Source organism: Mesoplodon mirus, assembly GCF_964341445.2.
Source record: "Mesoplodon mirus genome assembly, chromosome: 5".
NCBI classification, from domain to species: Eukaryota; Metazoa; Chordata; class Mammalia; order Artiodactyla; family Ziphiidae; genus Mesoplodon; species Mesoplodon mirus.
Window position 1 is genome coordinate 95832798 of NC_138980.1, and position 27033 is coordinate 95859830.

The 27033-nt window shown below is 40.0% G+C and overlaps 1 protein-coding gene across 1 annotated transcript; it reads left to right on the forward strand.

Annotated features, from left to right (window-relative positions):
• The first annotated feature begins 3227 nt into the window (after nt 1-3227).
• LOC309804758 (heat shock protein HSP 90-beta-like) lies at nt 3228-5757 on the forward strand. The gene is given in 4 exon segments (XM_082622316.1): nt 3228-3817; nt 3820-4706; nt 4710-4883; nt 4887-5757. Coding segments are annotated over 4 exon segments (2163 nt in total). The 5' UTR covers nt 3228-3336; the 3' UTR covers nt 5508-5757.
• Nucleotides 5758-27033: the final 21276 nt, after the last annotated feature.

Consider the following 27033-nt stretch of genomic DNA (forward strand, 5'->3'; position numbering starts at 1 on the left):
CTTCTCAATAAATGCCCCCATCAATAGTGTTGCTATTTTCATCCATCACATATATTAATTCATTTATTAACATTAAATAATTATTGAGCTTCTACTGTAGGTGATGTGCTACAGACAGAAAAAAACTCAAAGTCTGCCTCCAAGGAGATGACTGATATAGCAGGCTAAATACTGAAACACCAGTGCTATTTCACATGGACTGGAGATGTGAAAACAATGACCAGGGGTAGAGCGATTATCCTGCACATAGACTGCAATAGAATCAGCAGGTATCTTGGGGGAAATTGAAGAGGTTTCTGCCTGATTAATTCTATTTTGTCTATGAAGCGGGATTTGAGATTCTTTCTTGAGAGTCATGGTGGTTAAAAGATATGAGGAGAGTAATAAAAGCTTGAAATAGTCGCCAAAATGATAGAGAAAGACAGCTGATTACGAGAATTAGGATAAATTCCAGTCAGCATAAAAGATCAGCATACATTGGAGGCCATGAATCTGTAGAGGTTCCATATCAACCTGGTTGTGTGATTCTCCTCCATGGATGGTAGAGTGAAAACAAGGGACCAAGGTAAACAGTGTTTATGTGTCATAGATCTCTGCCAGAAGAAAGGAAGTGAAGCCAGGACAAGGCTGATAACCTGAGAGATGATGGAGGGATTAGGAGACAGGATACCAGGGTGTAAGGCAGTATGAGAACCAACATGGTATGATGTTTTAATCATGTAGTAACATGCAGGGGTCTAAGATTTCATCTGGATCTAATCTGGTTGAAGGATCAGCCATGGAGCAGGTGACTGAATGGGAGGACTTCAGGTGAGGAAGAATGCAACAATTCAATGAACTCCTATAAAGCCTCTCTTGGTGTCAGGTACTGTATTAAGTCATGAATCAGACCTTATAAGAACTAAAAGAGTTCAGAGTAAAATTGGTAAATATCCCATTTAGTATGTGATAAATAATAATTGAGATGAAATGCCCAATTATAGTAGGCATACAAAGGAGAAAGTATAGTCAACAACTTGACAAGTTCAGAGAAGACTTTGTTGAGAAGGTAGTGCTTGCCAGAGTTACTCAAGGGAGGGTAATATTAGGAAATAGACACATGAGAGTGATGAAGGGAGTTGACAGCATCCAGTCTCATGACTTCCAAGTGAGAGTTGCAAGCACCAAAAGAGCACAAGAGGAAAATATCTCCCCTCCAATATCTCTAGCTGTCCTAAATCCCACCTAAACCATTCAGCACATCATTGCCTCAACTACTGGCCTTAAGCACCACTTTCAACACTTCAATTTCCTCTTTAAATCCTTCCATTTCTTTCTAGTTCCTTCACCATTAAAATAAGAAACCTCAACTCTTACTTCAGAGAGAAATGAATGTTGTGAAGGCCTTTTGTTTTCCTTTCCCCTCACTCCCTAGCCAACAGTATTTCCCACCACTTACCTATCATATACTTCTGCGATGTGTCATCTGCTTCCCTTCTCTCCGATTCATAAACACTCATGCCCATTTCCACATATTTTCCTCATCTCTAATATTTCTCCCAAACTTCCCTTCCAAATTAAGTCATTTTTCACAGTCTGGCTGAAGATCTGTGGCTCCCATGATGCCTTTCCTTGACTATCTCTGAATTATTTTACTGCATATTGTGGTCTTTAGAACTGTGCTATCTCCTGGTATTCTCTAATAGTTCACGTGTGCTAGACTTAGGTCCCTGAGGACAGAGACCTTGTTTTATACCCCTAGATTCCCACAGTGGTTTGTAGAGTATTGAACATGGAATAGGTGTTTGAGAGGCAAATTAATGTGGTAGAAGGTACCTGAGTCGGGAGAACTCATTTTTTTTTTTAATTCAAGTTTTACCCCTCAGACTAAATTCTCTTTATCTGTAAATTGAGGAACCTGGACCCATGATCACTCAGATCCTCTTCACCTGCTGCAGTCTGATTCTAACAATACTAATTATTTTATCTATTTGATGAGAAGCTATGATAATGCCCGCCATGCACATCGTATTGCTTTTTTTCGAAGATTCTATCACATAGCATGCACCATATTTAATAGGATAAAAACTGAATATTCAATGTAAACTTTATTGTAAGAGTCAAGCTCAATGTATGATTTAATATACTCAACAAATATTTATAAAATTTATTCATTCATTCAGCAAATATTTACTGAGTACCTATGATGTGTTTCAGGCACAATTCTAGACTCTGTAGGACACAGTGGTAAATAAAATAGACAAGGTCTTTGCTCTCGTGGAACTTATATTCTAGTGGAAACAGACAGATAGTAGGTAAATATATAATATAATGTCACGTGTGCTACATCACTCATGTCAATAAGTGCTATAAAGAAAAATAGAGAATAGAAAAAGGATAGAGAGTCATGGGGGTGGTTACAGATGAGGCAGTCATCTTAATTTCAATTCCATACAGTAAAGATATGGGCATTCTTGTACACATGACATAGACATATATAGGTATAAACATAGATACAGGTATAAATATACAGATAAATGTAAATGTTCTAGATACAGCACTATGTGCCACATAATGAGCTAAAGTGTCATACTCACTAGTTTATTTAATTTTCCCAACAATCCTTTGAGATGTACTACCCCATTTTATGAATGAAAAAACTCATATTCAGAGAGTTTAAATAACACATCAAAGTCGCTTCCCTAAAAGTGTCAGTGCTGGAAACCACATTCCATTTGCATGCCTTATGCATAAGAAAATATGTTCCATTGAGGTTCTTGCACAAAAATAAGAATCGGAAATAAGAATAGGAAAATAAGCCACCATGTATTCTGATTACCAGGAAAGGCAATGTTTTTTCATTTTAAATATGTCTTAAAAAGTCAGAGGTCCTTTGTGTATTTAAGAATTGTAATGGAATATTATACCACCCTAAAAACCAATAAAATAGCTAAATATAGAGATCTCCAAGGTATATTGTTATATGAAAATGCAAGGTGTAAAGATGTAATATATTATGCTGATGTTTGTATATAAAAGTGGATGAACTTTTTATGTGTGTATATATGCATAGGATATCTCTAGCAGGATACAAAGAATGTTAGTATCAGTGGTTGCCCTAAAGATGAGTAAGAAGGAGGCTTACTTTTCACTGTATGTAATTTTTATAACTCTTAAAACTCTATGTGCATGTATTGCTTATTGAAAAATTGGTTTGAAAAAATTTAATGGAATTATTAATGTCAAAAAGACACCCAAGCTCTTGAGTCATCCCCATGCACCCCTGTTGTGGCGAGTGAGATTGAGGCAGTCCTTGCCCGCTCAGCTCTCTAGTATCTGCGATTCTTATTCTTTAAGATGCCTGAGGAGGTGCACCATGGAGAGGAGGAGGTGGAGACTTTTGCTTTCCAGGCAGAAATTGCCCAACTCATGTCTCTTATTATCAATACCTTCTATTCCAACAAGGAAATTTTTCTTCGGAAGTTGATCAGTAATGCTTCTGATACCTTGGACAAGATTTTCTATGAGAGCCTGACAGACCCTTCCAAATTGGACAGTGGTAAAGAGCTGAAAATTGACATCATTCCCAACCCCCAGGAGCACACCCTGACTCTGGTAGACACAGGCATTGGCATGACCAAAGCTGATCTTGTAAATAATTTGGGAACCATTGCCAAGTCTGGTACTAAAGCATTTATGGAGGCTCTTCAAGCTGGTGCGGACATTTCCATGATTGGGCAATTTGGTGTTGGCTTCTATTCTGTCTACCTAGTGGCAGAGCAGGTGGTTGTCATCACAAAGCACAATGATGATGAACAGTACACCTGGGAGTCTTCTGCTGGGGTTCCTTCACTGTACGTGCTGACCATGGTGAGCCCATTGGGTGGGGTACCAAAGTGATTCTCCACCTTAAGGAAGACCAGACAGAGTACTTAGAAGAAAGGCGGGTCAAAGAAGTGGTGAAGAAGCACTCACAGTTCATAGGTTATCCCATCACACTCTATCTGGAGAAGGCACGTGAGAAGGAAATCAGTGATGATGAGGCAGAGGAAGAGAAAGGTGAGAAAGAAGAGGAAGATAAAGATGAGGAGGAGAAGCCTAAGATTGAAGATGTGGGCTCAGATGAGGAGGATGATAGTGGCAAAGATAAGAAAAAGAAGACAAAGAAGATCAAGGAGAAATATATTGATCAGGAAGAACTGAACAAGACCAAGACCAGAAAACCTGATGACGTCACCCAGGAAGAATATGGAGAGTTCTGTAAGAGCCTTACAAATGACTGGGAAGATCACTTGGCAGTGAAGCACTTCTCTGTAGAAGGTCAGGTGGAATTCAGAGCATTGCTGTTCATCCCTCATCGGGCTCCTTTTGACCTCTTTGAGAACAAAAAGAAAAAGAACAACATCAAACTCTATGTCTGCCGTGTGTTCATCATGGACAGCCGTGATGAGTTAATACCAGAATATCTCAACTTCATCCGTGTTGTGGTTGACTCTGAAGACCTTCCCCTGAACACCTCCCGAGAAATGCTCCAGCAGAGCAAAATCTTGAAGGCCATTCATAAAAACATTGTGAACAAGTGCCTTGAGCTCTTCTCAGAGCTGGCAGAAGACAAGGAGAACCACAAGAAATTCCATGAGGCGTTCTCTAAAAATCAAAAGCTTGGAATCCATGAGGACTCCACTAACCGGCAATGCCTTTCTGAGCCGCTGCGCTATCACACCTCCTAGTCTGGAGATAAGATGACTTCTCTCTCAGAATACGTGTCTCACATGAAGGAGACCCAGAAGTCCATCTATTACATCACTGGTGAGAGCAAAGAGCAGGTTGCCAACTCTGCATTTGTGGAGCAAGTGCGGAAGCAGGGCTTCGAGGTGGTGTACACAACAGAGATGATCGATGAGTAATGTGTGCAGCAGCTCAAGGAATTTGATGGGAAGAGTCTGGTCTTGGTTACCAAGGAGGGCCTGGAGCTTCCTGAGGATGAGGAGGAGAAGAAGAAGATGGAGGAGAACAAGGCCAAGTTTGAGAACCTCTGCAAACTCATGAAAGAGATCTCGGCTAAGAAGGTGAAGAAGGTGACAATCTCCATTAGGCTTGTGTCTTCACCCTGCTGTATCGTGATGAGCACCTACGGCTGGACTGCCAACATGGAGAGCATCATGAAAACCCAGGCACTTCAGGACAATTTGACCGTGGGCTACATGATGGCCAAAAAGCACCTGGAGATCAATCCTGACCACCCCATTGTGGAGACCCTGTGGCAGAAGCCAGAGGCAGACAAGAATGACAAGGCCGTCAAGGACCTGATTGTGCTGCTGTTCGAAACTGCACTGCTCTCTTCCGGCTTCTCGCTTGAGGATCCCCAGACCCACTCCAACAGCATCTACTGCATGATCAAGCTAGGCTTGGGCATTGATGAAGATGAAATGACAGCAGAGGAGCCCAGTACTGCTGTTCCTGATGAGATCTGCCCCCCCACCCTTAAGGGTGATGAGGATGCCTCTTGCATGGAAGAAGTAGATTAGGAATTTCTACCTGCAGACTTTGTTCCCTCTGTATAGTGTCCCCATGGCTCCCCCAGCAGCAGCCCCAGTGGCCTTGGCCCACTTGGTTCCTTCTGCTGATGTCTAGTGATTTTATTTCTGTCCTTCTGTCTAAAGCAGGATATAAGGGCCTCAAGCCCTCTCCCTTTCCACATCTGACATGGGGTTTGAATGTTGTGTATTGTGTTTTTTTGTTTGTTTTGTTCTGAAATTAAAGTATGCAAAATAAAGATGATGCAGGTTTTTTATACAAAAAAAAGACACCAAAATTGTTGATAGAATAAGCTTTTGCAATTAGATCCTTTTCTTAACAAGGCATACACATTTTCCATGGGAGAGTTTTCACATGTGGCCACACTGAAAATTAATGTTATGAGAAGCTTGGCCTATTTTATGATTGTTGAATCACGATCCTCTACAACCAAAGAATAAATGAACACTTGGACAAGTAGAGTAGGAAGTGATAACACTGTAGAGTAGGAAGTGAAAACATAAACAATCTAAACACTATAGTTAGAAACAATAATTCTCCACCAGACATCCACAGAATAATAGGATCCTAAAAGTTTCTTTAACCAGAACAGAATAAAGATTTGGGTTATTTTTTAAAACTTTCCTCTTATATGACATTTTTCCTTCAAACTTTCAAGTCTCCACTGAAAACTTATGAAGGAACACGTTATTCACAAGTAAGTGGTGGGAAATAAGTGAGAAAATATCAGAAATCTCTTTGTATAAAATTTCAAGAATGTCAAATGCCAGTGTTATCCTGTTGTTTAATGTATTTTAAATATAAAATGCAGTTTATACTAATCATTTGCCCTTTTGAGTCATGAAATGTACGTTTTTAGCTGTAATGGGTATGTAAGAAGTTTTACCTAATTCAAATTTATGCCTCTGCATTGAAATATGAGGTGAGTCCAGAGCACAGCTTCACCATAATCCACTGGGAATCAGACCTGTAATTAGCCATTCTTGGGTATCACCACTTGCCATTCAATATGACTGCAACTGACAAAGAATTTATCTGGCAACAAAAAGCTTTTTATATGTTATATGTGTCAGCTTTGTGTAGTTAGTTAGATCTGTAATTAACTCTCCTTTATAAGAAGCTTTGGGGAAGTGTGTGGGAGTATAGGTAATGAAATATGGCAGGTTGATGCTTTGTGTCACTTTGTAAACTAGCTATAGCACCAGGAAGAGAAAGGTCATGGGTCAACATAAACTGGAACACAGCATTATAGAGATATTTAATTTCTGAGATTATTTAGAAATAAATGACTATGGTTTGACATACACTGACCCTGCATCTACAGAAATGTAAGCTCTTCACTTTGAAACTTCACTCGCAGTGGTGAGGTTGCCATTCAGTTTTCTTCCTTCCTGACAGAGCAGGTGGCTCATTGAGATAACTGCCTACACCAAAAAATAATAGTGTACATGTTTGGAACAGAAATTTCATCAGCATAAACTAACTGGGCTGAAATGAGGCTCTTCTGACCTTATGTAATTAGCATCCTATTGTAAGCAAACAACCCAGATACCTTTGAATCTTTTGCTGGGTTCCATGAATTATTAAGTGGGGACTCTGATGGGTTATCCAACTAATGACATAAATTTTACTTCCAGGAAGGATTTTATTCATCTCTAATAAGTGTTTACCATTTTATGAGATTTTAAAAAACCACTTGGAATTTGGGTCAGGAAAACCCAAGGGATTTATGTGACTCATTGACAAGTGGTTAGAATAAGAGTAAAATAACCTTCATCTGGAATGTACAAAAATAAATAGAGCAAATTTTCCAACAAAATGGTTTCAAAACAGAGAAGAAACATATTGGAAAAGATTCCCTTTGATAAAACATAAAGATTGAGGTGGGAATAACAGAATTATAAAAAGACGCTCTTTTGTAGTTGGAAATATGAAGTCTTCGTGATTAGAGAGCTATATTAGTCATATATCTGGACCATATGTTTGAAACAAGAAATCCTCTATCTGAAAAAAAAAAATGCCTGAAACCACCTTTTGTGTACGGGCGGACCTTATCTCTCAACTTTTGTGTATGCAACTGGATCTCGGAGGCCAAGTTTCCTTTAAATCCCTTCACAGGTGTATGTGAATGATCAAGGAATCACTTTTTCCTACCCACTTCAAGGTAGCATGACAACATCCAGACACCTTTAAACAAAGAAAGCTTGTGCCAGGAGAAACAAAGATATGAACAAAGAAAGGTCGACAAGTTTGCTCAAATCACCAGCCTTCCTGTGCTGCTCCATCATCCTTCACTGAATAATGTCATATCCTTTCTACCAGACATAAGACAAGATGATGGGAAGAATGTAAAAAGAGACAATAATATTCTTTTCTTCTCTGTACTGAATAAGGAATGTACAACTGCTCAAAGCAGATAATAACATACTTAGAGATAATAAACATGTATTCTCCCAAATAGAGAAAAATAAGTGGTAGTATTTGATCAGCTCCCCAATGCATGGGAATGACTATGCAGTTATAGACAATTAGAATGGGGAGTGATTCACATGGACCAGAGTTAGCGTCATGGAAACATTAGGCTGTGAGATGACTTGGGAACATGAGAGGGTTGAGACGTGTTGGAAAATGTAACTCAACTGTATAAATATTGCATAAGGGCAAGAGCAAGCAGGGTATATTTAGGAACCAATGATAAGGCCAAAGGTTGTCTTGGATTGGCTAGAGAAGGAAGAGGGGGTCAGTTTAGAGAAACTAATACAAAATATAGAATATGGATTTGTTCTTCTTGACACTGAACACCCTCACTGAAAGGTCATGAACAAGGTAGTGAGCAAGGGAAAATAAATTATGCATAAGTGCAGAGCTTAGCTGTATAAAAAGTCCCTGAAATTTAAAATTAGTTATAGAAGTACTTCAATTAACCGAAGGTCACAACCTCATCTGGACATGGTTGAGAAAACAAGAAGTAAGCAACAAGCAGCCTTTGAATATCCGGGGCGGGGGGGGAAATCATAAATCCTTTATGCTAAGATCATCCAATGCACCATGAGAAAATTGACTCTCAGAGGCTATTCACTGTTAATTTAGAGAAAATCTAACTCCTCTCTCCACTGCAGAATAGAAGCAAGAAATTAAAAGAGGTAGGTTCTAGACTCAAGCATTCTGACCATTTTAACATTTGATAGCTGACCATCTGAAAATAAAGAAAGAGGCAGAAAAAGTATTAAAAGCAGCCATAAAGTGAGAGATGTGGTAATTATTTACTTGAAACTGAGATGAATTACCTCAGTAAAAAAGTCTTCACTAAATTATTTTAATGCTTTATTTTCATTCTCTAATAATTTTGTTTCTGTAATAGAAGCTCATATTATGCAATACAAGCCAAAAAAGAATGGTTTAAAAATGTGCCCCAAAAGCCAAACTTTCTCTGATTTTCTGACCAATTTCAGATGTTACATACTTTACTTAATTTCCCATTATAACATGTGGTTGTACTTACACTAGACATCTATAATAGTTGCTTCAAGAGAGCTGAACAAAGCCTATTGTGCAACTACAATATCTTCCTTGTAATGCTGTAATCATATCTTTGCCAGGAAATAACAAATTTTTAAATAACAATGTTTAAAGGCATATGTGGTCTAAGAAAATGTCTTTTTTTACTAGGCAGAGTTCTTGCCAATTTGATTTCATATCATACAAACTGGTCTAAGTGAACACAGAAAAATGGAAATTTCTTCAAGGCTGAATACAATCCTGATACAGTAGTCATAGTTTGTTGCTTTTCTGTATTAACCATTAACCTACGAGGAACTGAAAACATGGTAAGGTCTAGCCTAGGGTCTTGTGTTTGTACCTTGGGCTGTCAGACCATGTCCAGATGTGGCTGAAGAAAATGATGAGGATGGTGTCATGATGTGAGAATTCAGGGTTCCATTCTGGGGCCATATGTTGTGATGCCTAATATTAAAGTATTTTGAGTACTTTTTAAAAATAATTAATTAATCAATTAATTCGTTTCTGGCTGCTTTGGGTCTTTGCTGTTGTGTGCAGGCTTTCTCTACTTGAGGTGAGCGGGGGCTAGTTTTCATTGAGGTGTGCGGGCTTCTTTTTGCAGTGGCTTTTCCTGTTGCGGAGCACAGGCTCTAGAGTGCAGGCTCAGTAGTTGTGGTGCATGGGCTTAGTTGCTCCGCGGCATGTGGGATCTTCCCAGACCAGGGCTCGAACCTGTGTGCCCTGCATTGGCAGGCAGATTCTTAACCACCAGGGAAGTCCTTGAGTACTTATTATACCCAAGCACTGTTCCAAGCTTATTACCTAAATTAACCCATTTAATTTTTTTAAAGCCCTATTAGGCAGGACTATTATTATTCCTATTTTAAATATGAGGCAGCTATGGCTGAGAGGTTAGTAACTTGACCATGATCTGGGGAGCAAAACCTAAATTCAAAAGCATGTCCATCACATGGGAACTCTTCTGTTTATTAATTACTATATTTTTCAACCAAATACTAAGATTTGTTTCAAGATTATAGAGTTGGCAAGATGATATAGCACCAGCACTTCCCTGATTATTGCTCTCTGCCACTCCAGTTTTATGAAAAGTAAAAAGGACAGCAAAGCAGAATTCCAAAACACAGCACCAGGAACATGCAACACACTTGCTGATCTTCAGGAACATGTCAACAGTTGATTTTGTGGGCTCCTCCATGTTAACTGAAGTCCTCAGAATGACTGTTTACCTCTTTGGGAAGGCAAATACAGCCATAAAACTGCTCTTGAGATTCAGTCTGTGGTCATTCCCATTGTGTTATTCAGGATTCTTTTGGTTGCAAAGGGCAGAAACCAATTCAATTAACTTAAGCTAATGTAACTTAAGCTAGTGTAGTATTTAGGGTTCACTACTGGCTTCAGGTGAAGCTAGATCTAGATACTTAAACAATGTAGTTTGTATATTTTCCACCTCCCAGTTGGCTTACCCCCATGTTGCTTTCACTCTCAGGCTGATTTCAAGTGGTGGCAGAATAGCTATTAGAAGGTCTAGGCTTAGCAACCCCAGAAAACAACAACAGTTTCTCTTTCACAGTGGTTCTGGCAGAAAGTCCTAAACTGACATTTATGGCTGTGACTGGCCTGCTTGGGTCTCAGGTCTACCTCTGAACTAGTCTCTCTGGCCAGGGCATATATTGCTCTCATATGTCATGTACCAACCACTGACTCCAGAAGAAGGTTCAGCTCCAGCAGAATGACGTGCCTCAGCTACATCAGTAGAAGAGTGTGGTTCCCCTAAAGGAGCATGGTTTTACCTCAATATAGGGAAATAGATGCTGAACAGTATAAACCACAAATGTCCAGTATATTCAGCCTGGCACACCAGAAGAATAAGTTTCCATCTTACCATATCACTTTGAGGACATTTGGGGTTCTCCATCAAAATGACTTTCCTAGGGCTTTCCTGGTGGCGCAGTGGTTGAGAGTCCGCCTACCGATGCAGGGGACACGGGTTTCTGCCCCGGTCCAGGAAGATCCCACATGCTGCGGAGGGGCTGGGCATGTAAGCCATGGCCGCTGAGCCTGCGCGTCCAGAGCCTGTGCTCCACAATGGGAGAGGCCACAACAGTGAGAGGCCCGTGTACCGCAAAAACAAAAAAAAAACAAAACAAAAAAACAAAAAAAATGACTTTCCTACAATGAGCTAGCCTGTGGTGAGTTAAGGCAAGAGTGAGCAGAAGAACACCAACAAGGTTTCACTGAATCATACCAATGCAGATGTGTACACAGAGCAGCAGTAGAATACCCAGCCAGCTGTGGCAATCTGAGATGGTGTGACTATTTGAGCAAAGGCAACCTTTAGCACAGAGGGTAGAGAGGCATTGCTAGTAAAGTACTTTGCCACATTACAGTCAACAGATTGAATTCACGTGGATGATGCTTACTGTGAAAGTAACTGCAAGTCGTGCATGCATCAGACTTTGTAGCTTTGCAAATATGCAGAAGACAATGTTGACAGCCGTAATATCTTCAAATGCCAAGAATTCTATTTGGAAATAAAACGTGAAAGAGCTTCTACATTTTCCTGCACACAAAGGTTATTCTGATTTAACTCAGTTTGTCAGGCTGCATAGATTTCCATTCATTAGAAGCTGCAGTCACCCAATTCAGTCACTTATAAATACGTCGTATTAAAAAACTTCATTTGTAAATCAGTGCTTTTAAAGTTGGAATCCATTTTTCCATTGAAAATGTATTAAAAATGGGGACTGGGTTCCAAGGCTAGCCCATGAGTATTAATTAAGTAATTTGAATATGCTAGGTATAGTGCCTAGCACATTGTAAACACTTAATAGATATAGCTATTATCATTGATTATAATATAATAATGTAAAAAAATGATCAAATCAAAAATTTTTTAAAATAATAAATAAGAATTAAGCTAATGAGCATTTAGAAAAATAACAGACAGGGAGACTCATTAAGTTACTATGAAAAAAACAAGTCCTACTTCTTTTAATTCCTAATTCCAATTCAAAGAAGAAGGTATTTAATATATTTTAGCTTAAAGATAATTTATTGTTACTAAAAAATTTAGGGAGTTATCTTAATATTTTTCAAAATAGAATTTTTTTTTTTTTTTTTTTTTTCCGTACGCGGGCCTCTCACTGTTGTGGCCTCTCCCGTTGCGGAGCACAGGCTCCGGACGCGCAGGCTCAGCGGCCATGGCTCACGGGCCCAGCCGCTCCGCGGCATATGGGATCCTCCCAGACCGGGGCACGAACCCGTATCCCCCGCATCGGCAGGCGGACTCTCAACCACTGCGCCACCAGGGAGGCCCTAAAATAGAATATTTTTATATTATTATATTTTGAATTTGGGGATTCTATGTAGTTGCAAAACTGAATCAAATATTGTATTACTAGGAATAATGTTTAATGAATTGCTTTTTATTTACCAAGAATTTTTCAAAACTTCTTCCACCTGCTTGCGTCTGGATGCAATTTCATTTATAAACTGAGGAGACAGTATATTTCTATTACTAAAAAAAAGAACTGTAATGGGGAGAGCCATAATTGGATTTACATCTTAATTATTTACACTCTTCTTTTTGCAGCCTAAATATTCTATGCCTTAGAGTTGTTTTGCAGGCAAAATATCACCCATGATTAGTAATGCAGATACTCTTTTGACATAGGTGACAAGTTCTTTTTGGTAACTTGAATAGCTTCTCAGTAAAATTAGCTTCATTTAAGAATTAATTCCACAAAAAGGGAACCCTCCTACTCTGTTGGTGGGAATGTAAGTTGGTGCAGCCACTAGGGAAACAGTTCATTTGTATCATATTTTCAATTCCACATATAACTGATACCATATGATATTTGTCTTTCTCTGTCTGACTTACTTCACTCAGTAACAAAAAAACAAACAACCCAATCAAAAAGTGGGCAGAAGACCTAAATAGACATTTCTCCATAGAGGACATACAGATGGCCTATATATACATGAAAAAGTGTTCAGCATCATTAATTATCAGAGAAATGCAAATCAAAACTGCAATGAGATACCATCTCACATCAGACAAAATGGCCATTATCAAAAAATCTACAAACAGTAAATTCTGGAGAGGGTGTGGAGAGAAGGGAAAACTTTTGCACTGTTGGTGGGAATGTAAATTGATACAGCCACTACGGAGAACAGTATGGAGGTTCCTTAAAAGACTAAAAATAGAAATACCATATGACCCAGCAATCCCACTACTGGGAAGATACCCTGAGAAAACCATAATTCAAAAGGACACATGTACCACAATGTTCACTGCAGCACTATTTACAACAGCCAGGACATGGAAACAACCTAAATGTCCAATGATAGATGAATGGATAAAGAAGATGTGGTACATATAAACAATGGAATATTACTCAGCCATAAAGAAGAATGAAATTGGGTCATTTGTCGAGATGTGGATGGATGTAGAGCCTGTCATACAGAGTGAAGTAAGCCAGAAAGATAAAAACAAATATTGTATATTAACCCATATATGTAGAATCTAGAAAAATGGTACAGATGAACATATTTGTAGGGCAGGAATAGAGACATAGAGATAGAGGACAGACATGTGGACACAGGGGTGAAGGGGAGAGTGGGACGAATTGGGAGATTAGGTTTGACATATATACACTACCATGTATAAAATAGATAGCTAGAGGGAACCTGCTATATAGCACAGGGAGCTCAGATCGGTGCTCTGTGATGACCTAGATGGGTGGGATGGAGGGGCGTGGTGAGAGGGAGGTCCAAGAGGGAGGGGATATATGTATACATATAGCTGACTCACTAACACAACATTGTAAAGTAATTATACTCCAATAATAAAAAAAAGAATTAATTCCACAGAAAAGGAACCCTCTTACACTGTTGGTGAGAATGTAAGTTGGTGCAGCCACTATGGAAACAGTATGGAGTTTCCTTAAAAAACTAAAAATAGAGCTGCCAACAATCCAGCAATGTCACTCCTGGACATATATCCAGACAAAACTATAATTCAAAAAGATACATGCACCCCTATGTTCATAGCAGCACTATTCAATATAGCTAAAACAACCTAAATGTCCATCAAAAGATGAATGGATAAAGAAGATGTGGTCCATATATACAATGGAATATTATTCAGCCATAAAAAAGAATGAAATAATGCCATTTGCAGCAACATGGATGCAACTAGAGATTATCAAACTAAGTGAAGTGAGTCAGAAAGAGAAAGACAAATACCATATGATATCACTTACATGTGGAATCTAAAATATGTCACAAATGAATTTATCTACAAAACAGAAACAGACTCACAGACATAGAGAACAGACTGGTGGTTGCCAAGAGGGAGGGAGTTGGTGGGGGGGACAGAGTGGAAGGTTGGGGTTAGCAGATGTAAGTTTTTATACATAGAATAGATAAACACAAGGTCTTACTGTATAATACAGAGAACTATAGTCAATATGCTATGATAAACCATAATGGAAAAGAATATTAAGAAGTATATATATTGGGCTTGCATGCCAATGCAGGGGACACAGGTTCGTGTCCTGGTCCGGGAAGATCCCACATGCCGCGGAGCGGCTGGGCCCGTGAGCCATGGCCGCTGAGCCTGCGCGTCCGGAGCCTGTGCTCCGCAACGGGAGAGGCCACAACAGTGAGAGGCCCGTGTATTGCAAAAAAAAAAAAAAAAAAGAAGTATGTGTATGTATAACTGAATCACCTTGCTGTACAGCAGAAAATAAGACAACACTGTAAATCAACTATACGTCAATAAAAAATATATATTAAAAAGGAATAAATTTCACAGATCTATTATAGGAAAATCTGATGCTAATTTTTTTTTAATTATGTAAATACTAAAGACACCTAACTGCTATCATTTATCTGATCACTTTTGTTTTAGTGACAATTTGGGGGAGACTTTTAAAAATCAAATATCTATTTAAAAAATAGAGAATCACGTATGTCAAAAAAAACCCAATGTGTTAGTGTCAATAAGACTGCCTCATTAGGGTTTATACTGCTACTTTCTAGGTATCTGGCACACTGCCACATATAAAAGAGATGGAATAAAGACACCAGATTGACTGAACTTTGCTTTATTCTTTCTTTCATTCAACAACTAGTTATTGAGCACCTAATATGAATCAGGCATGTTTCTAGGTTCTAGGGAAACAGGAGTAAACAAGACAAAGTCCCAACCCTCCATAGAACTTATATTCTGCTTGAGGAGGGCAGATAATCAATTATTAGGTGGTATTATTCTTCCACTGAAGAAAAATAAAGCAGGGGAAGGATAAGGTGAGGGAGAGAGGGACGATGATCGGGGAAGTCCTATCTGAAGAAAGTGACACTTGAGAAGGAACTAGAGGAGGAAGTGAGTCATGTAAAACTCAGAGACTGTCAGGAAGGGCAAAGGCCCTGAGGCAGAACAAGCTCACAGTGTTCAGGGAACAGCAACACCATGGTGGCTAGAACAGGGTGAGCTGGCAAGAGGGAGAAGGATAGACAATGAGGCCACAGAAGTGGGGAGGGCCAGACCCTGTAGAGCATGCAGGTCATGATAAGGAGTTTGGTTTTACTTTAGTTGCAATGGGAAGCCATTGGATGGTTGGGAATAGGAGAGGGACATGATGTGAAGTTTGGAAAAGAGGCCCTAAGGAGACAAGAAGAAGGCCGTTTCAGTAGCCCAAGCAAGGGCTGACACTAATGCACTATTATAATATTGACTCTTTACTGCCTAATTCCGAGATGAAAAATAAAAATTGTTTCTGCATAAGTGGTGTGTTGGGACCAGAAAAATCAGCTATTTAGCTGTAGCAGTACAAATGCAGCTAGAATAAAATACTGGTTTCTATAATGACTGTAGAGCAGGGGTCCCCAACCCCTGGGCCATGGACTGGTAGTGGTCGGTGGCCCTGTTAGGAATCGGGCCGCACAGCAGGAGGTGAGCAGAGGGCAAGGAGCGAAGCTTCATCTGCCGCTCCGCATCGCTCGCATTACCGCCTGAACCATTCCTGCCCACCCCCGCCCGTCTGTGGAAAAATTGTCTTCCATGAAACCAGTCCCTGGTGCCAAAAATGTTGGGGACCAGCTGCTGTAGAGAAACTATTAACCTGAACTGCCAGTTTACAGAGGTCTTTGTGGATGGGAAATTAGGGAAGAGTGTAAGAGGTCAGAAATTTTTGAAACACATCTACCAGCTTGTCTCCATTCCCCTCCCCCTATTGACAACCTGATTCCTGGGTGCTGTTATGAATTGAAAAGCAGGACAGTACTGCTGACACTGAACACCTTCTTCCAAAGTAAAACGCTGCCATCTTGAGGTTTCCAGAGTAAAAAAATAATATAAAAAACAAAAAACCTATTTCAATTTGGGAAAAAAAAATATATATAACATAATTAAATTATATATATGTATAAAATTAATTTGAAAGAAGCAGGAAGTTTTCCCCCCAGAGATCTTTGTTTACATAAGCTTCACTTAATTTTGTTACATAGCAAATGCTCTCTGAGAGTGAACTTTCTTTAACCATGCAAACAGTAATAATGAATTTGAAGTAACTAAACACATCTGATTATAATTCTAATCGTTTTCTGTAGGATCTTCTCCCTCATTGTCATAATCAGTCTTTTTTTCTGGCTTCATGATAACCTGCTACGACACTTGCTAATACATGCAACTTTCCTGGCAGATGTCATCTAAATAGTAGTACTGGAACTTAAAATTATGGAATAAACCCACTTCTCTTTATGGTTCCTGTGATAGTTAACTTTTTATGTCAAATTAGCTAGGCCATGGTACCTCAGTTGTTGGCCTAACACCAATCTAGATGTTGCAGTGAAGATATTTTTTAGGTATGATTAACAGTTAAATCATTAGATTTTGAGTAAAGCAGATTACCTTCCATCACGTGGGTGGGCTTCATCCAGTGAGTCGAAGGCCTTAAGAGAAAAGACTGAGATCCCCTATGGAAGAAGGAATACTGCTTCAGACTTGAGACTGCAACATCCACTCTTCTTTGGGTCTCCAGCCTGCCAGCCTGTCTTGCAGATTTCAGACTTGCCAGCCCCCGCAATTGCACAAGCCAATTCCTTATACACACACACACACACACACACACATCCTATTGGTTCTGTTTCTCTGGAGAACACTGATTAATCCAGTTCCTAAATCTTCAGAGGAAAGTCCTATATGACTTTTTGCATGTTTAGAAGTATTCCTTCCTTGCTTCTCCTCCATCCTTCCAAACATCATGTTGGCCGTTAAGAACACGAAGAAGAAAGTCTGAAGTTTCAATATGATGAGAGATAAGGGAGGTAAATGTAAGAGAGGCAGAGATATTTACTACCAGGAAGGTAGGCACTACCCAACGCCAGGAAAAGCTGGGGGAGCTTGACAGAAAAGTCACAATTAAGCTGGATCTTGGAAGATTAGTAGCAGTTGGCTGACTAATGTAAGAAGGAGGTGATCTTCTAGACAGGTGTGATGTTGGGTTCAAAAACATGGCAGCCCCCTGCCATTAATGAATTCATTAATTAATGAATTCATGAATTCATTCAACAAATATTTATTGAGTGCATGTTGTATGCCAGATATGGGCTTTGTCCTTAATTTCAACTCATATTATTACAGCTGGGGAAGGTCCATCATATTTCTCCTGCTGGGTGGCTGCCTCTCGTAGTTCTGCTCTCTTCAGGTACCATAACAGATGCTGGGGATAAAATGGGGAGCAAACCAAACAAATATATGAAAGATATTTAGGATTAACTTTAGCAACTAATAACAGAAATCCCCAAATAACTATAGCTTAGACATGATAGAATTTTATTTTTCTCTCATCTAAATGCCCAGACCTATGACCTAGAGTTGGAATGCGAGCACAAGGCTTCTTTTACCTCGCTGCTCTGTCAACCCCGTCATGAAGGTATCATTTGATGATCCAGAATGGCTGCTCCAGCTCCACTCTCTTGTCAACATTAAGCCAATAGGAAGAAGAAAAGCAGGAGGAGAAGAGCGTTCATCTAGAAGTCATGTATATCACTTTTCATCAATATCCCATTTTCCAGAACTGAGTTACACAACTACAACTAGTCTTCATTAGTAGCAGCCATATGCCCAGCAAAAAAAAAAAGTGAAGAAGGGAAGACAAATATTGAGAGGCCATGGGCTGTGCTTCAGAAAGGAGAGAATCGGGATGAGCATTACTCTGTAGACTACACCCTTAAGCTGAAAAATAGAGTTAATAAGCAGAAGTTAATTGTTGTTTTAATGTCTTTTAAGATCTTTACTACATAATTATATTGTCTTAATGATAGTTTAGAAGAAAAGTGTACTTGAATTTTACCAAAAATCAGGAAACAAATTTATTTTTTTTCTGTGTGAGTTAATTGACCAATAGTTCAAGCAATTGGTTTTTTAATGGTGAACCTATATCCAATAGCTATATCTTCATTCTTTCATGCTTTGAATGCTTTATATGATACATGTGAAAGGAAAACACAACCACTGAAAACAGAAGTCCATAACAAGATTTCTCATTAATAACAAAAGTCTGAAATATTTTAAATTATGATACTAAACCATATCTATGTGGTGACCATGAAGGAGCACTGCTCAGACTCATCCCTCAAAGGACCTGCTCTGAGGAGCATTATTGACTGACATGTCTCTGGACCTTCCAAAGTTTCACATTGAGGCCACACACCCTCTGACTGCTCACAGCCAATGACTGAGCACAGCAGGGGTACTAGAGAAGGAACATGTGGATTTCCAAGCCTGGTCCTCAAGAGACTTTGCAGCTTCTGCTCTCTGTCTTCACCTGTCAACACTATATGATGAAGCCCAAGCATCCTCCTTGAGGATAAGAGACTGTATAAAGAGAGTAGCTTAATCAATAGCTGACACTAACACTAACTGCCAGACCTGTGAGGACATCTTAAACCACTGAGCTCTAGTCAAATTGCCAGATGACTTGCAACCACATGAATAATACTAGGCAAGAATAATGCTAATAATGCAGAAGAACCCCCTGAGTCTAACTCATATTCCTAAATGACTGAATCATGAGCAAGGATGCTATAATAAGCTACTAAATTTTGGAGCAGTATAATAAGCAGCAATAGATAACTGATACACACCTAACATATAAAGTACAGAGTGGAGATTAAAAATATATATACATGGCAAATCCTAGCAAGATGAAAATTCAACATTACATATTAATACCAAACAGAATACATTTTAAGACAAAAGCCATTATTAGAGTTAAAGAGGGTCAATATAATTCTAAACTGCATACACCTAATAAATGTTCTCAGAATAAAGTAGAAAAAAAGAAAAAGATGGAACTACAAGTAGAAATAAATTAACACAACTGTATTAGTGATTAAAATAGGTAAAGCAGACCAAAAAAATTTAAGTATAAGGGGGATTTGAATAACAGTTAAAAAGTGGGATTTAATCAACATTTATAAAAACTCATATTCTGTGGTAGGATGAATCCTAAGGTGGTCCCCAAATTCCCACCTCTGAGGTAAACATCCTATATAATCCTTCCCCTTGAGTGGGTGCAGGGCCTTTGAATATGATGGGATAGTCACTTCCTTGATTACATTATGTCATACATGACTCCATCTTATCATTTTGGAGAGAGATACCCTTCTGCTGGCTTTAAAAAATAACCTACCATGGGTGAAACCACATGGCTAGGAGCAGAGTGGGCTCAAGGAGCTAAGAGCAACCCCAGGCCAAGAGCCAGTAAGAAAATGAGGCCTGCCGTTCTCAACTGAGAAATGCAGTTCTACAACTGCAAGGAACTAAATTCTACCAACAACCCACATGAGCTTGGAAGAAGCCCCTGAGTTGCAGATGAGAACACTGCTGGTGGATACTTCGATTTCAGACTTGTGAAACCCTAAGCAGAGAACCCATGCCCAGACTTCTGACTTACAGAAACTGTGAGCTGTTAAAAATGGATGTTGTAAAAAAAAAGAAAGGATGTTGTTTGAAGCCTCTAAATTTGTGTTAATTTGTTACACAGGAATAGAACACCAATATAGACTCAACCATTAGAGAAGCATACTCTTCTCAACCACACATTGAATATTTATTAAATTGACCACAACAAGGTCTTAGGGCATAAACTATGTTCTTTGATCTCGGTACAATTAACACAATAATCTATTCATGAGTTTTGGGGAATCTAGAAGTTTTCAGTGCCTTAGTGTAGCCTAGAAGTGCTGAGAGTGTTGGCTATACATGAGCAGGTGCTGAGATCAGGAAAAGGAGGCTGCCAGGAGAGGACACTCTGGAGCCAGGAACAAGTGACTGTGACCATGGACTAACCAGTGGTGCCTGTACCTGAATAGTGCACAAATGGCCAGGGACTGGCTGTCCTGCCCCAGTCACTGGTCCAGAGGTAGCCAAGCAGCCACTGGACAGGAGGGCCAGCAGTGCTCCAAGGATACTTCTCACACCCTTCCAGAGTCAAGAAAGACACCCCAACACTATCTGAAGAGAAGCAGCTCGTAGAGAAGAGAAGTAAAAGAATGAGCATTGAGGGCTTCCCTGGTGGCGCAGTGGTTGAGAGTCCGCCTGCTGATGCAGGGGACATGGGTTCGTGCCCCGGTCCGGGAAGATCCCACATGCCGCGGAGCGGCTAGGCCCGTCAGCCATGGCCGCTGAGCCTGTGCGTCCGGAGCCTGTGCTCCGCAACGGGAGAGGCCACAACAGCGAGAGGCCCGCGTACCGCAAAAAAAAAAAAAAAAAAAAAAAAAGAATTAGCATTGAACCCAGAGAGAATGAACCTCCCCTTCGATGACGGCAATGAAGACAACTAAAACGGAAACAGACTGAGATACTATTGATCGGCTAGTTTTAAATATTTGGTTATTTTCGCTGCTACACAGCACAGGTGGCTGGTGAGGTTTTTTTTTTTCCATACCTGAGAGAAGCGTGATTAAGAATTTTTTAACACATCAAACACAATTTTCTTTAAAACTTATTTAAAAGAACAATACTTAAATTTTAATATCACATTTCATGGCAGGTGTCTGCTTGTTAGACCTATCTTTACACCAGCATCTGAAACTCAAGTGCTTAACAAGGACCAAGAAGGTAACGTAAATGAATGAAGTGGATTAAGTTTAAAAGAATAGGATATGGCAGAGTCTTTGGTAACCTGAGGGGTACATGCCCCAAATAAAAGCATCTCAAATTCTGTAGGATGGGGAGTTCCCTGGTGGCACAGTGGTTAAGAATCCGCCTGCCAATGCAGGGAACACGGATTCAAGCCCTGGTCCAGGAATATACCACATGCTGTGGAGAAACTAAGCCCGTGTACCCCAACTACTGAGCCTGTGCTCTAGAGCCCGCGAGCCACAACTACTGAATCCCAAGTGCCACAACTACTGAAGCCTGCGCACGTAGAGCCCATGCTCTGCAACAGGAGAAGCCACCGCAATGAGAAGCCCGCACACTGCAACGAAGAGTAGCCCCCACCCGCCACAACTAGAGAAAGCCCGCACACAGCAATGAAGACCCAAAGCAGACAAAAATTAATTAATTAATTTAAAAAAATTCTGTAGAATGGTTCTGTCCAGTGGGCCACCATATTGCATCTTCCATAATATGCAATACACATATATATTTGTTTTCTGTATTACAGCTAGATCAAATTGTATCATAGTTAAATATTTTTATATCTGTTTCCGCGACAGAGAGATTCGCCAAATGCTGCATAAGTGTCCTATTCAACTTTATATCCCCAGGATATATCCCCTGGCATACAGTAAGCTTGTAATAAATAGTTGTGAATGAATAAATACTTGTGAAACTGGTGAATGAATGAATAAATGACTAAGGGCCCATAGCAGCAAATCATCCAGATCAATGCATTAACTGAATGATGGCAACATAATCAAATCACAGACATGAGTTTGAGGCCCCTCACAAGGGTCTGCTTGTCTGTGACATGAAGTGCAAACAGCTGACAGCTCTCTGCTTCATGACAGTCTGCAACCTGAGACTCTAGAAACTCAGTGTTTGGAAAAGACACTGATTTCTTTCATTTTTAATTAGGTGACCAGTGGTTAGATTATTATTGCTAGAGACAGGCTGATTAAGAAGTCACTGTCGAGTCATTTGTCCTCCTTGGAGGGCTGTCACGCAGGCACATTTACATAATGACAGCTTCCCGCTGGGAGCTCTGCTCTCAGCTTGTGTCACTCTGGCAATAAATGCTGGTCTCTCACTGTTTGGCACTTCAGTAACTTTTTCTGAGCAGGCATCTTTTAGAGGACATTTTTATTGAAAAACTTTAGAAATGGAATTTGCTTTGACTTCAAGGTCTCTCTCTCTCTCTCTTTCTTTTTCCTAGAAAATAGGTTTCTTAAGGTGGTGGTGGTAGGACGGTAGAAGGAGGGGAGAAAATCTGTTTCAGAGAACTGGTTCCACCCTAGAAAGACTGCTTTGGAGAACTGGTTAAAAGAGAGTCACTGTAGAGGTGGTGGGGAAGTATAGGAGAAAGAGAGAGACAGAGAGACAGTGTGTGTGTCTGTGTGTCTGTGTGTCTGTGTGTGTATGTGTGCCTGGGGTAGAAGCTGGAGAGTGGGGGTGGCTGGGAGGGTCTCTCCTAAATATTGTCGTATCTGAAAAAGCAGAAAAACATCTTTTCACATGATAAAATTTCAAACTAGAGCAATCCCAAGCCTCTAGTCTGCCTTGTTACTTTTCTTTTTTTAATTTTTCATTTTCAAAGACTTTCAAGGCTCATTTGTGTTTCTCCACTTTTATGTAAACAGCTGATTATATGCATTAAGTAAAACACTCAGTGAGATAAGACAAAGAGAGAAAGAGTGAGAGAGAGAAAATTCCGCCTCTGAGTACTTCAGATTAGTAAAGCCTTGGTTATTTCCTAAAGGGCATACCATTAATCAAGTCTGTAATTTGAATCATACACACACACACACACACACACACACACACACACCAAAAAAACAAAAAAAGAAAAACTAAACTTCAAGTGCAACATTCAAAATAGCTAAAAATATATATATAGCTCATTTGGATTAAGGATTCCAAATTAAAGAAAAGTCTAATTGTGTAAAATAAGGAAAACTGGCTTTTACAGTGTTGCCAGCCAGGAGTTCTTCTGGACTACTTAATGATATTCTACCCATATGTCTGAAACTTTCTGAAATAGGTGAAACATTTTAATGCATTTATTAGCATTATTTATTTGCTTGGAAAATCTATTTTTCCATAAACAGTAATGGTTATGCTCAGTACAGTGTCAAAATTGTGGGACTACATCAAGATTTAAAAAGTATATTCCAAGAACACAGGGAATTTAACATCAGAAAATCTACTAATGCAATTCATCATATTAACAGATTAAAAAGGAAAAACATAGCAACACCCACTATTTATTTTGCTCAAGATCTTGTAATTTGGGCAGGACTTGGTAGAGATGGTCCACCTCTGCTCCACACAGCTTTGGTTGGAGTGGCTTGATTGGGGTTTGTAATTCAACTTCTAAGATAGCTCACTTACAAGGAAGTTGGTACCAGCTATTGTCTAGAAGCTCAGCTGGGATGTTTAGGGGAGGCTCATTTCCTTTCTGCAGGCTGCTTGGGCTTCTTCACAGCATGCAGCTGGGTTCCAAGAGCAAGTGTTCCAAAAGACTTGGGTGGAAGCTGTAAGCCTTCTTAGAATTTAGACTTGGGAGTTCCATAATATCATGTCTACTGCATTTTATTAGTTAAGCAAGTCTCTTAAGCCAGCCTAGATTCAAGGGGAGGGAACTACCTAGTCTGGTTTGGAGATGCTGGCTTTTTTTTTGTTTTATTTTTTTAAGATTTTTTTTGATGTGGACCATTTTTTAAGTCATTATTGAATTTGTTACAATATTGCTTCTATTTTATGTTTTGGTGTTTTGGCTGTGAGGCATATGGGATCTTAGCTCCCCAACCAGGTATCAAACCCACACCCCCTGCATTGGAAGGCAAAGTCTTAACCACTGGACTGCCAGGGAAGTCCTGAGGTGCTGGCTTTTATAGGAGTTGTACAAGAATACTAGCTGTGTGCACCAGGAGATCACAGGGTCTGTGGGAAAGTATAGCTCCTCCTCTCTCAAGGGTCAGACATTCTCACCAACACTTGCTATTTACTGTCTTTTTAAAAAATAAATTAGTACAGCCATTCTAGTAAGTGTGAAGTGGTATCTCATTGTGGTTTTGGTTAGCATTTCCCTAATGACTAATGATGTTGAGCAACTTTTCCTGTGGTTAGTGGCCATTTCTACATCTTCTTTGGAAGCCCTGTTTTCTGTGTTAGCTTTCCTTGTGTGCCTGGAAATCCTTGGCTTTTTGCCCTTAAGTGTAAAGAATTAAAAAACTAAATAGATGACTCCCTCTTGAGAGAGCACTGGAATCACAACTAACTGCTGAACAATCATAGACAGGAAGACACTGGAACTCACCAAAAAAATACCCCACATCCAAGGACAAAGGAAATGCCGCAGTGAGATGGCAGGAGGGGTGCAATCACAATAAAATCAAATCCCATAACTGCTGGATGGGTGACTCACAAACTGGAGAACAATTATACTACAGAAGTCCACCCACTGGACTGAAGGTTCTGAGCCCTACATCAGGCTTCCCAACCTGGGGGTCCGGCAACGGGAGGAGGAATTCCCAGAGAATCAGATTTTGAAGGCTAGTGGGATTTGATTGCAGGACTTTGACAGGACTGGGGGAAAGAGAGACTCCACGCTTGGAGGGCACACACAAAGTAGTGTGTGCATCAGGACCCACGGGGAAGGAGCAGTGACCCTGTAGGAGAGTGAACCAGACCTACCTGTTAGTGTTGGAGGGTCTCCTGCAGAGGCGGGGCATGGCTGTGGCTCGCCATGGGGACAAGGACACTGGCAGCAGAAGTTCTAGGAAGTACTCCTTGGCATGAGCCCTCTCAGAGTCCATCATTAGCCCCACCAAAGAGCCTGTAGTCTCCAGTGCCGGTCGCCTCAGGCCAAACAACCAACAGGGAGGGAACTCAGCCCCACCCATCAGCAGACAAGGGGATTAAAGTTTTACTGAGCTCTGCCCACCAGAGCAACAGCCAGCTCTACCCACCCCCAGTCCCTCCCATCAGGAAGCTTGCACAAACCTCTTAGATAGCCTCATCCACCACAGGGCAGACTGCAGAAGCAAGAACGGCAATCCTGCAGCCTGTGGAACGGAAACCACATTCACAGAAAGATAGACAAAATGAAAATGCAGAAGACTATGTATCAGAGGAAGGAACAAGATAAAACCCCAGAAAAAGAACTATATGAAGTGGAGATAGGCAATCTTCCAGAAAAAGAATTCAGAATAATGATAGTGAAGATGATCCAGGACCTCGGAAAAAGAATGGAGGCAAAGATCAAGAAGATACAAGAAATGTTTAACAGAGACCTAGAAGAATTAAAGAACAAACAAACAGAGAGGAACAATATAATAACTGAAATAAAAAATACACTAGAAGGAATCAATAGCAGAAAAACTGAGGCAGAAGAACGGATAAGTGACATGGAAGACAGAATGGTGGAATTCACTGCTGCGGAACAGAAAAAAGAAAAAAGAATGAAAAGCAATGAAGACAGCCAAAGAGACCTCTGGGACAACATTAAACACACCAACATTCACATTATAGGGGTCCCAGGATGAGACGAGAGAGAGAAAGACCCAAGAAAATATATGAAGGAATTATAGCCTAAAAATTCCCTAACATGGAAAAGGAAATAGCCACCAAGGTCCAGGAAGCACAGAGAGTCCCAGGCAGGATGAACCCAAGGAGAAACATGCCAAGACACATAATAATCAAATTGACAAAAATTAAAGACAAAGAAAAATTATTAAAAACAACAAAGGGGGCTTCCCTGGTGGCGCAGTGGTTGAGAGTCCGCCTCTCGATGCAGGGGACACAGGTTCGTGCCCCGGTCCAGGAAGATTCCACATGCCACAGAGCAGCTGGGCCCATGAGCCATGGCTGCCGAGCCTGTGCGTCCAGAGCCTGTGCTCTGCAATGGGAGAGGCCACAACAGTGAGAGGCCCGTGTACCGCAAAAAAAAAAAAAAAAAGAGGAAAACAACAAGTAACAAACAAGGGAACTCCCATAAGGTAAACAGCTGATTTTTCAGCAGAAACTCTAGAAGCCAGAAGCAAGTGGGATGATATACTCAAAGTAATGAAAGGGAAGAACATACAACCAAGATTACTCTACCGGCAAGGATCTCATTCAGATTTGACAGAGAAATCAAAAGCTTTATAGAAAAGCAAAAGCTAAGAGAATTCAGCATGGCCAAACCAGCTCTACAACAAATGCTAAAGGAACTTCTCTAAGTGGGAAACACAAGAGAAGAAAAGGACCTACAAAAACAAACCCAAAACAATTAAGAAAATGGTAATAGGAATATATATATCGATAATTATCTTAAATGTAAATGGATTAAGTGCTCCAAGCAAAAGACACAGGCTCGCTGAATGGATTAAAAAACAAGACTCGTATGTATGCTGTCTACAAGAGACCCACTTCAGACCTGGGGACACAAACAGACTGGAAGTGAGGGGATGGAAAAAGATATTCCATGCAAATGGAAATCAAAAGAAAGCTGGAGTAGCAATACTCATATCAGATTAAATAGATTTTAAAATAAAGAATGCTACAAGAGACAAGGAAAGACACTACATAATGATCAAGGGATCAATATGAGGAGAAGATATAACAATTATAAATATATATGCACCCAACATAGGAGCACCTGAATACATAACGCAAATGTTAACAGCCATAAAAGAGGAAATTGACAATAACACAATAATAGTGGAGGACTTTAACACCTCACTTACACCAATGGACAGATCATCCAGACAGAAAATGAATAAGGAAGTACAAGCTTTAAATGACACAATAGACCAGATAGATTTAATTGATATTTATAG